Here is a 16189-nt window from a genome sequence, read left to right on the forward strand (position 1 = left end):
AGAGGGAAAGGGGGTGAGCTCACCAACCAACAGATGTTTGGACAACGATGCATACCAACAAGGCAGCTGTGGCAATAGCACAGTGACTCCTTTTGGTTATCCTTAAAAGGGGGGACATCTCAGGAGTTCCTCCCGTCCTCAGATTTTATTTATTTGTTTACATTATCATTATCATTTAGACTTCTTACCCGTTCTTTGCCATAAGGTCTCATGGGCTAGTTACAAGAATGTAAAAAATACAGTATTAAAATCAATGAAAATTTACCATTAAAATAATGGTGTTGGTCCTAAGATTATATATGCTTATATAAAAGTGTGTGTCTGTGTTTTATGGAAAATCTCCCTGCCGCCAAACATCCCGTCCTCTGGATGGAAAGAAAAATAGACAAAGACCAAATAAATAAGCAAAGGGTGCAGTGTGTGTGTGTGTAATCAGAGGCCAGCATATGACGAAAGCTACACATAGAAAGTGCCAGACATACTTCTGTGAGGAGGGAATTTCACAGCTAAGGGGCTACCACAGAGAATGCCCTCTCCCAGGCCACTATTCCCCACAATTTTGAAGATGGTGGAGCTACCAAGAGGGCCCTCTCTGACAATCTTTACATCCAAGAGGGTCTATAGGGATGGAGGGAGTATTTCAGATATTTGAGGCCCAAGTCTTTTAGGATTTGAAACACTGAGCACTCACATAACCCCTGCGTTAAAGGGACTGCAACGGGTGGCCTCATTCTGGAGTACCCTGAATTGTGCCTAGAGGAAAGCAGGCCACCAGTTGCAGCTCTTTCAGCACATAAGTTATTCCTACCCTCCATTTCGCCAGTGAAAATAGGGATGTCCTGAAGAGGCTCCTCATGAGGCTGGAAGAACATCGCCCGGCTGTGGGGCATGGAGGCCTCTCCCTACAAAACCCTTTCCACTTGGCCTAGGGGGCTGGGCCCAGACTCACCAGCCCTATTATGTTAAATATGTATTCTGTAGTTGACCTCCTTTGTAATGTTCTATTTTGAAATCTTTAAGGTTTTAAACTACTATTTTAGTTTTCTATTATGTTGCTTTGACTGTATATACAGTACAGTGGTACCTCAGATTACAGATGCTTCAGGTTACAGACGCTTCAGGTTACAGACTCCGCTAACCCAGAAATAGTACCTCAGGTTAAGGACTTTGCTTCAGGATGAGAACAGAAATCGTGCGGCGGTGGCACGGCGGCAGCGGGAGGCCCCATTAGCTAAAGTGGTACCTCAGGTTAAGAACAGTTTCAGATTAAGAATGGAACTCCATATCGAATTATGTTCTTAACCCGAGGTACCACTGTATTTGACTTTTTTCAGATTGTTTTATTGATTTATTGATTTAATATGCTGTAACCACTTTGATATTTTTCTTAAAAATATAAAGTGGTATAGAAATTATATATACACAAACACACATATATACTGGGGTAACCCAGTAATATGTGTGGGGTATAAATAGTAATGTATATAGTACAGTGGTACCTCGGGTTACAAACTCAATACATTCTGGAAGTCTGTTCTTAAATCAAAACCGTTCTTAAACCGAGGCGTGCTTTCCCTAATGAGGCCCCCAACTGCCGGTGCTCTTCCACCGTTCAGATTCTGTTCTTAGACCGAGGTAAAGTTCTCAAATCAGGACACTATTTCTGGTTTTGCAGAGTTTGTAAACCGAAGCATTTTTAAACCGGACTGTTCTTAAACCGAGGTACCACTGTATATGTATATAAAAACATAATAAAACATTAAACAAAAAAACCTTCCCTATACAGAATTGCCTTCAGACAGCTTGGGGGTCTGGTAACCCTTCCAACATTTCTCCAATGAAAATAGGGACGTCCTTAGGAAAAGTGGGACATTCCAGGATCAAATCAGAAACCAGCATGGCTGCTCTAAATCAGGGACGTCCCTGGAAAATAGGGACACTTGGAGGGACTGGGTTATGTGAGTTCTTAGTGGGCGACCACCATGTATCAATTACCACTATACTATTCTATCTACTCATCAATTACTGTTGTAATGGATTTCATGCAAGCACAGGCTTGTTGCTAAGTGACCACATCCAGCCAGACCTTGAGCTTATGAAACAGCCCTTAGAGACTTGTATTGCCTGTCATCAGCCCTTCAGCCATAGGTCATTGAGTGTTACTCAGTGTACAAGACAGTACAGTATGTTGCACAAACTTGTAGGAGTCAGTCTTTATTCATCCCTTCCTTTCACAGCTGTTTAGTGCAGTGGTTAGGGTGACTGAGAGAGACCCAGGTTCACATCACTGCTCTAGTACAGTGGCCATGTGACCTTCCCTACGGAGGGGCAGCCTTTAGTTCTAAAGTATCCTCTCTTTGAAGGGTGGTCTGGTTTCAAAATAAGGTACCCTAACAAAGGAAAACAGGAGGGCTTTGAAATTGCCCATCCATTGTGGACAACACTTGAAGAGCAGACTGAGCAAGCAAACAGGTCGCCTTGGTCACAGCCTTCTCCTACAAGGTGAGATGAATCAGCATATGCAAATTTTATGTAAATCTGAGTCCTCTAAGTTAAATAAAGTCTGGTGTAAAGACAAAGGACTGTAAGAAGGGAAAGAAAGAGGGACTGTCCATGATGTGTCACTATTGCATTTCTATTTAAAAGATAGTAATAATTTATTCATTTGCATCTGTACATCAACTTATGCACATTTTATGCAAATATGAGTCCCCTTCTTTTATGACCTATAGGTGATCACCCTACCCCCCAGCCATGAAACTCACTAGGTGACCTCAGCAGCCAATCAGTTCTGATTTTCCTCCACCCAGCTGCCAGTCTCACACCTGACTGGCCCAGTGGATGGGACAGGTTGCTCAGGTCCCCAACCTAAACCCCACACCCTCTGACATATCTTCATAGGCTTTATTTCCCCACCCAGGAATATATATACAGTGGTACCTCGGGTTACAGACACTTCAGGTTACAGACAGAAATAGTACCTCGGGTTAAGAATGTTGCTTCAGGATGAGAACAGAAATCGTGCGGCAGCAGCGGGAGGCCCCATTAGCTAAAGTGGTGTCTCAGGTTAAGAACAGTTTCAGGTTAAGAACGGACCTCCAAAACAAATTAAGTTCTTAACCCGAGGTACCATTATATATATAGAAGTTTGATTGTTAAGTGTGATAGTATTTTATTAAAAAGAACTAGGCCGACAAATGACCTTCTGGAAGGCAGCAGAGCCAACTATTCTCCGGCACAATGTCCCCAAGGGAATTGCCAGCAACAGATGAAACTCATTATAATATTGCTGGGCTGTCAGCCGAATGGAAAGCTCTGTGTGCCACCATCGTAAAGCAAAAGGGGAGACTAACAAGCAGAGAGAACACAGCATAGTAAAGCATGTTCTCTGAGGTCGAGCCATGCCATATGGCAATAGTGACCAACAGCTGGCCTACAGGCCAGGGCCAGCCCCCACCCTAGCAATTTTTTGATGATTCCCTATGTGTCTAACCACATTCACACCACAAAGAACGCTGGAAGCTGTAGAGTTTCAGAGTGCTATAAGAAGGACCACCATTCCCCTCACCATTTCCATAGTTCCTCATGAAGAGGGACTGGTTATTAAATGACTCAGGGAAATGTAATTGTACAAGGGGTCTCGTAAGAATTCTCAGCTCCCTCAGCAAACTACAGCTCCCAGAATTAGATGGCGGGAAGCCATGGCTGTTTAGAACAGTATCCCAGTGCTTTAAATGCATGGGGTGAATATGACCTCTGTTTCCCCAGATAAGGAACTTAAGACCACAAAAAGAGTCCTGCTGGATCAGGCCAAAGCCCATCTACTCCACCACCCTGTTCTCACAGGGGCAAACCAGATGCCGCGGTGGAAAGCTCTCCAGCAGAACCTCAGTGCAATATTGCTGTATCTGCTAGTGATTCCCAGTAACTGGGATTTGGAGGCATGCTGCCTCAGGAGGTATCACTAGAGCACGGCCATTGTGGCCAGCAGCCACTGGCAGCAGGAGCAACGCTTGGGGGAGTGAGGAGACCCTCACACTGCCATTATAAATTGTAATCTGGTCAAAGGAGATTAGCAGGCCTGATGGGTGTCCTGCTAGATCTCTGTAGGCCCTTTGGTGCCCACAGACTGGAATCCCCAACACTGCAGTAATCCAGCCTGGCCACTATTGAGGCACAGATAACTGTGTCCATATACTCTCCTTAAGAAGATAAGCAGAGCCCTGCAGGATCAAGCCAAAGGCCCTTCCGCCTTTCTCTTCCAACCACCCACATATGCTGAGATCACCACCTCAGTCTGCATCTGTATATGAAATCGCATTGCTCTTACACATGGAATTATTTTAAACTGTTTTATATATGGAACTGATTTTTGTTATGTAATAATTGCAATTGCTTATTTGTTTTATAATTGCATGTTTTATTGTTGTAATCTGTTCTGGGGTCTTAGGGTGAAGGGTGGGTAATAACTCAAATTAATAATAAATAAATAGTCTGGCATCCTGCAATCACAGTGGCCAACAAGATGCCCATTAAGGGAACCCCGCAAGCAGCACCTGAGTGCAACAGCAGCTCTCCCCACTTGTGATTCCCAGCATCTGGCATTTAGAGGCAGTTACTGCCTCTTACATGGGACGCGGGTGGCGCTGTGGTCTAAACCACAGAGCATAAGGCTTGCCAATCGGAAGGCTGGAGATTCGAATCCCCGTGACGGAGTGAGCTCCCATTGCTCGGTCCCTGCTCCTGCCCACCTAGCAGTTCGAAAGCACGACAAAGTGCAAGTAGATAAATAGGTACCACTCCAGTGGGAAGATAAACGGCGTTTCCGTGCGCTGCTCTGGTTCGCCAGAAGTGGCTTAGTCATGCTGGCCACATGACCCGAAGCTATACACCGGCTTCCTCGGCCAGTAAAGCGAGATGAGTGCCGCAACCCCAGAGTCGGTCACAACTGGACCTAATGGTCAGGGGTCACTTTACCTTACAGCGGAGGGACAGCAACTTGAAAGGAAGCTGTTGCTTCAGCAACGAAGCAGCTCAGCCGGGAATTTTACAAAGGAACTGGAGGGTCCCACCCCTTCCTGGCTCACAGGCCCGGATCTGGGCAGGTACTTCCATGCATTTCCTCTTCCTCCTGAATAGCCTCGCATGCAGCTAGCCAGGCACTTTGGAAGTAGCTCTGATGCTCCTGTGTGGCTCACTGTTTCCTCTGCTCCTATGCCCTTCAGAGACACAAGATGGGCAGGTCTGAAAGCCAGGCAGGAACCGAGGCAGCTGGTTGTTGGGTTGTGGGGAGGGGAATGCCAGTCCTGGAGCAGGGAAACTCAGATTCAATGTGGAGACCTGCTGGAGGCAGTGAAGAATGGTTCCTTTGGGCAACTGGTACACTGCCCAACCAACCTGTCTGCCCTCAGCTAGACCCCACTTGCCAGACTTCTTACCTACAACCAGTCCAAGAGGCAGCCCTGCATTTCAGCTTCCTCTCTCTTAGCCTTGGAGAACTCAACAGGGAGGAGGATGGGAGCAAAACTAGAATTAGTTGGCTCTGCCTGTCATTGTCTCTGGCTCCACCTACTTTTGGGCCTTCCTTGCCTTCCTCCATGCTAGTCCCAATGGCAAAGAGCCACCACTGACTGGCAAGTCTGGCTCCCCTTGAGGAGACCTGGGGTTTGAGATCTGGACTGGGGCTGAATCTTGACACCCCCTAACATTTTGGAAGTGGAACATGTAGCAGCAGCAGAAATAAGACGACCCACTAACCACATATTCAGCCTGCAGCCACTTTGAATGGGAGAAAACCCATTCTCTCTTGTAGCAGAAAGAGTGCATTTTTCCTACTCCTTCCCTCCATAACTCAGCAAACCCATTCCATATGGCATATGGAATGTGTTTGCTGAATTATAAACCCTCTTCAGTGAAGGCAGGGAAAGAGGAGGAAATGGTTCTGAAGGACAAGCAAAGAGGCCAAGCAATGACCTGCATTAATGGGAAGATGAGAAGGACCTATACACCATCTACTTCGCAGAGTGAGGCAGAAGAAAGAATGTCTGGATTTCCTGGGAGATCACAGCATGATTTGCAGTAGATTGGTCAGTTTCCAGTGTCCATTTGCTTAACTATGACAGCAACAAAATGACTCATTTTTTCAATTATGTTGACAAAATGAATAGGGGAAGCAGGAGTGGAGGACCATGAGGTCTGTTCAAATCTGCCACTGAAAACATACTTCTGTGCTTAAAGTTGCTTAATTCTAACATCGGTATACATTTTTTGCACCAGGTTTAATTTGATGGATCTTGAGATTCTAGCACAAATGAAACAAGATAGATTCTGCAAGCATAAAGTTTGTTCACACCTGAGTTCTAGTTCAAACTTCAGGAGTGATGGATGAGCAAGGATAGAGGGATGCTTGAGGTTTGCAGCCATTGGAGACCATCATTCATTAGTATTTTAGAGCCCAATGCTGCCATTCTAACCCCACTTATCCGGGAATAGGGCCCACGCAATTCAGTAGGCCTTCACCTCTGAGCAGTGTTAATGATAATGATAATGATAATAGATATGGGATGCACCAATAAGAACATTAAGTGCAAGCCAGGACCATCAATTCAAGTACAACCACCAGTAAACAATGCAGAACCAGCAGCAGGCAGGAAGGCCATCATTCAGTGGCAGAGCATGTGCTTTGCATGCAGAAACTCCCATGTTCAATCCCTGGCATCTACAAGTAGAATAGGGGGAGTCCTAGGTGTGAAACCCTGGAGAGCCACTGCCAGTCAGTGTAGACAATACTGAGCTAGATAGACCAATGGTCTGAAATGACACAAGGCAGCATCCTAACACCACCAGCCTTCAACTACTTGATGTGTTGTCAACTAAGTTATGGTTCAATCAAAGATGAGTTGTCCCAGCTGCACATTACTATCAGATTCTTTTTCGCAGGGCAAGAGTCCAAGAAGACCTTGCAGGTGCAAGGTGAGCTTGTATACATATGCAGCAGACTTCCTCCATTTCTAACCACCGAGCATCCCAACCCTACCGAACATAATTATCTGGTGAGGGGAAAGTGGGTAACTTTCACCTCTAGTGTATATCTGGGGAAAGCCATGCACAGTATTAGTATAATAGCACACTATGCCTTTTCCAACTTAATCCACCCCATAAGTAGGGTGGCCACGCAGCCTACTTTAGAGGATGGTCCTCTATTTGAAGGCATCCTCTGAAGGACTCACCAGCCTAAGCCCAACATAAAGGTAAAGAATCATCAGAAGCAGCCGCAAGGGCCACAAAGTTCCCCAGCAACCGTAGCACCTGGGCAGCAGACTGAGGTGGCACTGGGGTCACCTAGACACAGCCTCTCCCACTAGGGTAAAACACATTGCATATCTATTTAAATGACAGTTATTTCTAAATTTACTGATGAATACAGGGTTGTATCCAACTAAGTAGAGCCACTGAAATTAACGAACCTAAGTTAGACATGTATGTTAATTTCAACAAGTCTACCCTGAGTAGATCTAACACTGGATACAACCCATACTTGTTAGAAGCTACAAATTTTGTTCAAATTTTTGTCCTCTTCCATCTTCTTTTCCCCCTAATACACAAGCCACTACTCCAACCATTACCATGTATCAAGGCACTGCACATTGCTGGACATCTTTATCCCTATTCATGTGAGAGAAAAGCATGGTTCTGCTTTAACTGCTGCCCCAGGCATCATATCTTTCTCTCTCACAGTGATGTGTTGGCTGCGGTTGTGTGTGAAGAAAACTTAATATCTGAGCTTTGGCTCACAAGTAGGAGCTCCATGCAACTGAAACACCTGGTTGTGTGTCCTGATTGTGCTATCCCCCCTACTCAAGAACAGCAGCTCACATGCTGGGTTTTGTTCTTCTAAAACATATGGATGTGGGGAAAGCAGATGCACTCGGGGATGGCTGTAAGGGTGGCCCTGCTCCTCTCCCTGTACACTCATTCCCCTACACAGGAGTAGCAGGTGTTCTGTGGCACACAGAAGCACAACCAGGTAGGAATTCCTTGTTAAACCAGGGGTCGCTAAAATGGTGCCTGTGAAAGCTATGGTACCCTTGGTTGTTTAGGTGGTCATGTTTTTTCCTCTTGAAAAGTACATAGAGCTGAAGAGGAAGTTGGAAGAGGGGCACTCTTTCCCACTTCCCCTTTCAGCTCTATGTACTTCTCAAGGCGCAGATCAGTGGACATAGGGGTGCCCTCCCCCCTGCTTTTATGTTTTCTGCCTTGCCTTGATTGCTTCAAGCAGAAAAGCAATCAATCGTTTGCTTGATAAAAGATTTCTCTTCAGCCACCAACCCGCTACCAAAGTGGGTGGGAAAGGACTCTCAAAATTGAAATTTACCTTCAGGACCTCCCTGTGTGAATCCTAGGAAACAGGTGAAATAGAAAACGGTCCAGAGAAAAGGGAATCCCCTAAGAAGAAGGAAACACAAAAATTACTTCAGTTTCAAAATATCTTCGGATAGAAACTTGCAGCAACAGGTCACCGGCTAAAGAAAAGGAGAATAATGTTAGCAAGCTGAGCCTGTAACAAAAAAGGCAATAAATTAACCAGGATTCTATTGGCACACAGTGATCCACAACCTTCCCATAGGAACACATTGGCTGGTTTACATTGGTTGTAGGCAGCCAGCAGCATTTGAGCCTGGAACATGAAGGAGAGTCACAACATCACAGGAAAAGTGTGAGAGGGAGGGGAGAGAGAACCTGCTTCCAGGAAAACACTGGCAACACCCCCCTCCTCTCCCCATTTCCATGGAAAAAGCAAACCCAGCTTTCAATTATCAGGCCTGTAACTGACAGGGGCAAACTTTCAAAAGGGGTTTTCCTTGTTTATACTTTTCCTTTTATTAGGTTTGCTGAGCGCACAGCCCTCTAGGTGTAGACCACTGGCCATGCTGAAGGGGCTACCAGTGACATCAGGCAGGCCACAGGTGCCTTGTCTTATAAGAAATGCTTGCTTCCCAGCTAGTGGGAAGGTGGGGGCTGGATGCAGCCAGCAGGCTAAATTATTCTCTTACACACACACACACACACACACACACACTCTGCCAAGTTTGACAGGTGGGTGACTTGCTGGTTGTTGGTGCTTACAAACCTTTTGGCCCAGTGTTTTGGCTTGTATATGACACCAGATGAAGGACAGGTTGAGCCCAAATAAGTCCATGGGTCAGAGGTTCCCCATCACTGGTTTATCCTCCCCGCCCCTTCCCAACACACACACCTCCATGCTCCCACCCATGCTTACAAACATGTTTCTGGAGGTCACAGATGACCAGCTGGCCGTGCACTTAAGAGCTGATATGTTACAGGTCTGAGTGACCAATGCATTACTGAGGGGAGACGGGGGATGGTCGGGCTGTGCCCCATTTGCCACCAGGGACCTCTGCAATTGCCTACCTAGGTGTTGGGTTCTGAAGGCCTTCCAACAAAGCCTCAGCAGCCATCAGTCAACATGTGCCTTGGCAAGAGAGAGGGTGAAGGGGGTGGCAATGCCTGACCCTTAAAGATGTTTTCTAAATGTGCTCTTAGGTTTCCTTCTGTTTTTTGCTTGGCGGCAGGGGAGGGAGCTACTGTTTTATTTGCTATTGCAGGCTTGCTTCTTTTTAGTTATATCAATATCTATTATAATGCTTGAAAACCACTTAGAGACTGCCTTGCTGTTAAGAAGCAAAAATATAAATATCAGGTGGTGATGCTCTAACTCTGGATAAGCTGAAACATTATTTTTATTGTTAGGCAAAGAGCATGCAGAAGATCTCAAGCTCAATTCCTGGCTGGGAATGACTTCAGCCTGAAACTCTGGAAAGCCAGCACTGGCTTTGATGAACCAATGGGTCTGGCTCTGTATAAGGCAGCTTTACATGTATACGTTTCCCCATAATGCCAACCATCCACCTGCACGCACTCTCTCTCTCGTGCGCACGCTTGGTCTCTCTTCCCCCTCCTGTTGATAAATCTTAGGCTTCCCTTTTCCAGCTCAGTCCCTTTCCACTTCTCTCTTCCCCCTGAAAGCTGCAATCATCCACCTCTCCGATTCAGAGCCAGCTCTAAAGCCAGGCAGGTGTTTCCCCTGCAAAACGCAAATGCCTAGCTCCTGGGGGAGAAAACCCAACAGAGATGGCAGGCAGGTATACCTGGGCAAAAAGGAGGAGCCGTTCCAAGGCTTTCAGACATGCTGAAGCAAAGTCTGGGCAAAACAGAAATCTTTCTCTCTCTTCCCCACCACCACTACTTTTCTGCAGAGTCAGTCATAGGCAGACTCACACAATCTGCCAAATATGCATTTAAAAATTAGCTTGTGCTGAGGACGTAACCAGAGCATGCAGATATTGGAAGCTATGTTACACCAGGCCAGGCTGTCATCTACTACTCAGACTAGCAGCAGCTCTCCAAGGTCTCAGGCAAAAGTTCCTTTGCTACCTGATCTCTTTTAACTAGCAGCACTCTCTGTCTCAATAAGAGGTACTTCACTTGCACACTCCCTTAGAAGAGAAGGCCCACAGCTCAGGAGCAGAGCACCTGCTTTGCATGCAGAAGATCCCAGGTTCAATCCCGAACCTGAAGAGTCGCTGTTGGTCAGGGTAGTTGACACTGACCTCAATAGATCAATGGTTTGCTTAGTAGAAGGCAGCTTCCTTAGCTCCTAATTAATTCAAAACAGGGGGCTGGAATGCTTTATGCTAAGGGGTAGTGCAACAGTTCAGTATTATCTGAGTGGCAGAGCACCTACATTGCATGTAGAAGGTGCCAGGTTCAATCCCTGGCACCTCCAGAGCGGAAATCCCTGCCTGAGAAGACTCTGGGCAGCTGCTGAGGTCTGTAGACAGTGCTGAGCTAAATGCACTCGTTGTCTGACTTGGTATAAGACAGCGTTCTGTGTTCCAGTTTCTGCTGAGCATACGATTGAGCCATATCCTGCAATAGTTTGCTGCTGCCCTTTTCAACCTGGTGCCGTCAAGATGTTGGACTGCAACTCCCGTGAAATCTGTCCAGAATGGCCAGTGCTCAGGTGTGATGGGAACTGGAGTCCAAAAGACCTTAAGAGTGCTGGTGAAGCCTGGACAACTGTGGCCAATAGCTCCTCAGTGAGGAGGGTCTCATAACTGGAGGCTGAACTTTGGACCTTCCACCTGCAAAGCAAATACTCCAGCACTGAGTTTTGCTCCACCGCATCCAGCATTGCCCCCTGACTCTGACTGGCAGCAGCTCTCCAGCATCTCAGGCCAAGTTTTTCCCCGCCAGAGGTTGAACATGGGACAGTGGGACCTTCTGATTGCAAAGCATGCGCTTTGCCGCTAAGCTATAGATACTCCTAATGAACAACAGGAAGTTATACTAAGTTTGACCATTGGTTCAACCAACTCAATACTGTCTACACTGACTGGCAGCAGCTCTGCAGCAAACACTGCCAGTCCCACCTGAAGATGTTGGAGACTGAACCCGTGACCTTCTGCATGCAAAGCATATGTCTCCAGGAAGCATGACACATTTTGGGGAAGGGAGGTTATAGATTCTGAAAGCAAGAGGTCTTCTTGCACACCTAATCCTTCCCCTCCCCAGCACTTCTGCATCACATGCCCAGGATCCATGCTTAGGATTGCTGCCTAGGTGACTGTGAGGTTTAACGCTTTGCTACCTGTCCCTACCCCCACCTCCTGACGGGAGATGAAGGTACATGAACACAACCTTCTGATGCAGAAAACTATTATTAGTTACTGTTTTTTTGCCAATGATGAGCAACTCAAAAGAAGAGGGCACAATCCCTGTACCACATTCTCACATAGACAAAAGTCATCTTAATAATTCGGGAATCCTTCCTTCCTTCCTTCATCTCATCTCAGGGAGCTAAGAAAGGCCTTTTAAATAAGTTCACTGCCCGCCCACCCATTCCAGGTTCTTACATCTCCCTCTTTCCTCCTCCACCAAAGTAGACAATATAACACACATACATACACCTTCCATCAACCTTTTCCAGACCTTTGCATTTCAATCTTCTGACAGTCCTGCCTGGGAGCAGTTGGGTTTTTTTAAAAAAAAATAAATCACTCATTTTTGCCCTTAGCCAAAGCAGATTTTCCCCAAAGTACACTAAAACTACATACCCTTACATGTCAACACACACACCCCTCCCATGGCCAGATATCACACCTCTCTGCCTGTTCCTTGGTCAGGGATACAGTTAGGTCATTTGAGGCTCTCAGATGTTTGATGGTCTGACCTGCCTCTGTCCCATTAAGATGGAAATGTACTTTGCTTCAAATGGCATTAGGAGGGGAACCCACCATTGGAGGGCAATGCGTATTGGTTTGTTTACTTCAGGATTGTTCATTCTGCCAGGCAGGAGACCAGACCTGAGCCTATTCTGATAGTGCCACTCTCCTTGATCAGATAGAGAGAGAGATCTCCTCATCCTCAGATCTTGCATCTCTGATGAGAACTACAGTTAGGAAATTTTATACTCTAGACCTGAGGAACTTACAGCTCTTGCAGCCTGCTTTCTTTTTTCCCTCGCTTGCTTCAGATTGTCTTATGGGAAGAGTGGGTCTTTGGGGTCTTCGGGGCAAAGAACAAGCTGCAAGTTCCCTAAGCATAAGCAGGGCTGGCTTATCACATCTAATGCACACCACCAACTAAAGACGGTTGGTGGGTGGGCCATTCAGTCTACAGTCTCCACTTTTTAAAGTGGGGTTTCCTTTTAGTCCCAGCCTGTACCTGAAATGAATTTGAAATTTGTATGATTTATATATACATATTGTATATATGTGTGCATGCAAGTGTATGTATGTGTATAATGGTATATACGTGTGTGTGTGTTGTGTGTGTGTGTGATATTATAATAGTTCATGTGTGTTTTAATCATTTGGTGATGTTTAATGGGAAGCATTAATGTTTAATAGGGACGTGGGTGGCGCTGTGGGTTAAACCACTGAGCCCAGGACTTGCCGATCAGAAGGTCGGCGGTTTGAATCCCCGCGACGGGGTGAGCTCCCGTTGCTTGGTACCAGCTCCTACCCACCTAGCAGTTCGAAAGCACGTAAAAGTGCAAGTAAATCAATAGGTACCACTCCAGTGGGAAGGTAAACAGGGCTTCTGTGCGCTCCTCTGGTTCTCCAGAAGCGGCTTAGTCATGGTGGCCGCATGACCCGGAAGCTGTACGCTGGCTCCCTCAGACAATAAAGCGAGATGAGCGCAGCAACCCCAGAGTTGGCCACAACTGGACCTAATGGTCAGGGGTCCCTATACCTTTACTGGGAAGCAATTCATAATTGAAATGAAGTGACACAGGAACATAAGAAGCTGCCTCATACTGAGTCAGACCATTGGTTCGTATAGCTCAGTGTTGCCAACACTGACTGGCAGCAGCTGCCCTGGGTTCTGGGCAGGGGACATTCCCAGCCATACCTGGAGAGGCCATTGGAGATCAAACCTGGAACCCTCGGCAATGCAGAGCAGATGCTCTTCCCATAAATCCCTCGCCATGAACATGAATAGATTCCAGTCCTCATGGTTCTGTATAAAGGGCTGAATTAAAGAGGAACAACATAGGGTGCTGCCTAACACCAAATCAGACTATTGGTCTGTTAAGGTCAGCCTTACCTAGACTGGCTGAAAAGGCAGGGAGGGGTTTTTCCCAGCTCGACCCAGAAAAGGTGGGGATGATGCTCCCTCACTGTGCTACACCTCTTCCCCTATGAAGTCATGAGACTCAAAAGTGTGTTGCAGCAGTAAAAAAGGTGAATGTTATTTTAGGCTGCATCAACTGAAGTATTTTAGTGTCCTGATCAAGGGAAGTAATAATCATGCTCTCTTCTACCTTGGTCAGACCACACCTGGAGTAGTGTGTCCATTTCTGGGCACCACAGTTTAAGAAGGATATTGGAACATGTGCAGAGGAGGGCAACCAAGATGATCAAGGGTCTGGAAACCAAGCCTTATGAGGAGCGCTTGAAGGAGCTGGGTATGTTTAGCCTGGTAAAGAGGAGGTATGATACCATCTTTAAATACTTGAAGGCCTATCACATGGTACATAGAGCAAGCTTGTTTTCTCCTGCTCAGAACGGCAGATCCCAAACCAATTCTTTCAACTTTCAAGAAAGGAGACTAAACATCAGGAAGAACTTTTTGATGGTAGGAGCAGTTCAGCAGTGGAATGGTTTCCTTCAGAAAGTGGTGGGCTCTCCTTCCTTGGAGGTTTCTAAGAAGAGGTTAGATGGCCATCTGCCATGGATGCTTTAGTTGAGATTCCTGCATAGCAGGGGGTTGGACTAGATGACCCAGGGGGGTCCCTTCCAACTCTGCAATTCTAAGATTCTACTAAATCAAATAAATAAAATTATCTAACTGCACCATTGGGCAAGGTACAATCCTCCATTTACTTTTACTTTTTTTTAAGGTGGTTTAAGAACCAGCCTCGCTGCGTTTGGGAGCAAATTCTGCTGCAGGGGGGCGCGGGGGGGGGGGTTGCCACACACACAGCAGAAGCACTCGTGCCCCTACCATTCTCACCTCCAGCCTTTCTACTCACCCCCTGCTCGCTGCTGCTGCTGCGGCCGCCGCTGCTTTGAGTTTGGAGAGCGGTGCTAATTCCAGCTTCATCACGTTTTAGTGCATTGTTTCGCTGCGATCCCTCAGAAAGCTGCCTTGGGGGCGCATCCTTTTCCTCTCGAACCCCCCGCCTGCCTGCCTGCCCGCCCTCCTCCCACCCTCCCTCCCTCGGACGGGGCTCTTCAGCTCCGCAGCCCCAGAGATCCCCCTTCGCCTCGCTCCCGTTGCGCTCGCGCTCTTCGCTGCAGTCCCTTGGTCGCTGGCGGAGGAGCAGGACTTTTAAATCCCATTTAAGTCTCCGATCGCGGGTGCCTTGGGAAAAAAGGAGGGGAGGAAGGAGAGACGAAACGGCACATTGGGAAGCGAAGCGCCCGCATGATCGCCGGACGCGGGTGTCGCCGCCGCCGCCGCCGCCGCAGCCTTAGAATGGGATCCCGACACGCGTCTCCTTTCTCTCCCTCGCACCCACTCTCTTAAAAAAAAAGAAATCTCAGTTGTGGGGGGGGGATACGATCCCCCCTCTTTCTTTCCTTCCCCACCTCTAGGCACAGGGACTTTGCTCAGCTATTGCCTGGTGGCGGTAGAGCAGGCGCGCACGAGTGGAGACGCTTTCTGCTTTTGCAGATGCATATACCGGTGTTCTTCCGCCACAAGGAACTCGCCTCTGGACTTTGGAAAGAGGAAAAAGGAAGATTTGGAGCAGTGAAGGAAAAAAAGGTTTGGGGTGGGTTTTTGGAGTTAAAAAACAAACCAAACCAAAAGCAGCTCCGTGCAGCTGCTGCTCTTTTCTGCCCTCTAGTGTAGACACGGGGGAGAGCGCTTGGGAAAGTTGCAAGTCGAAGGAAGGCTTTAAATTATATACTGTATGTATATATAGGTACATAACATAGAATCGTTCCATGGTTGTAGATATAAATGCTGCCTCAATTTTTTTGCAAATATACGTATTGCAAATACGTATGTTGCAAAAAAAAGGAGGAAGGGTACCTCTGGAGCACTTTTAAATCTTGACAGGTTTTGGAAAAACGGGGCAACTGAGCCTGCAGCCTGCTACATTTACTTGAGCACCATATTAACACACTTTGCTGCTACTGTACAGACTAACACAGCTACCCCTTCTAAAAGTTATTCATTTAACCCAAGTAAACATGTACAGTTTAGGATCGCATTGCACAGTAAGTCTCATTGAACCCAGTGGGACTTAAATCCAAGTAGAGTTGTCTAGGGTTTCGCTTGTTTTGTTGTTTGGTTTAGTTTTGAAAAATTGATTTCCCACTCCAGTCAGTTGCACCTCTGACACAAAATGACTTTCCTCCAGACTGTATGTGAGGAGTTACACAAGAGTTACGGAAGAGGGTTGGACTTTAAGTAAATGCTTTGCAGAAATAGGCTGCAGATGCCCCCAAAATGCATTGTGCAGAAAAGGGCATCTGACGAAGTATCCTGTAATCCTTGCAAGCTTAAGCTGCCATCACTGCAATGCTGGGCATTTTTTTCCCAATAGGGCTTTCGGTAGGTGTGCTAGGCAGGATTGCAGCAACAGCCCTTGAAAGAGCCACAAGGCTTCTTTTCTTTGGCTTCCACAGCTACTTCCTGAATTGGGGGAGGG

At 46.8% G+C, this 16189-nt stretch overlaps 1 protein-coding gene across 1 annotated transcript in view; it reads right to left on the bottom strand.

Annotated features, from left to right (window-relative positions):
• COL27A1 (collagen type XXVII alpha 1 chain) overlaps window positions 1-14696 on the bottom strand; it is a 253068-nt gene extending 238372 nt beyond the window's left edge. The window contains exons 1-2 of the mRNA XM_081846708.1: window positions 14561-14696; window positions 8375-8445 (exon numbers count right to left, since the gene is read on the bottom strand). Coding sequence (XP_081702834.1) covers window positions 8375-8445; window positions 14561-14631 — 142 coding nt within the window. The 5' untranslated portion in view covers window positions 14632-14696. The remainder of the gene's footprint in view (window positions 1-8374; window positions 8446-14560) is intronic.
• Window positions 14697-16189: the final 1493 nt, after the last annotated feature.

The sequence above is a fragment of the Podarcis erhardii genome, assembly GCF_964252035.2.
Source record: "Podarcis erhardii genome assembly, chromosome: Z".
NCBI lineage: Eukaryota > Metazoa > Chordata > Lepidosauria > Squamata > Lacertidae > Podarcis > Podarcis erhardii.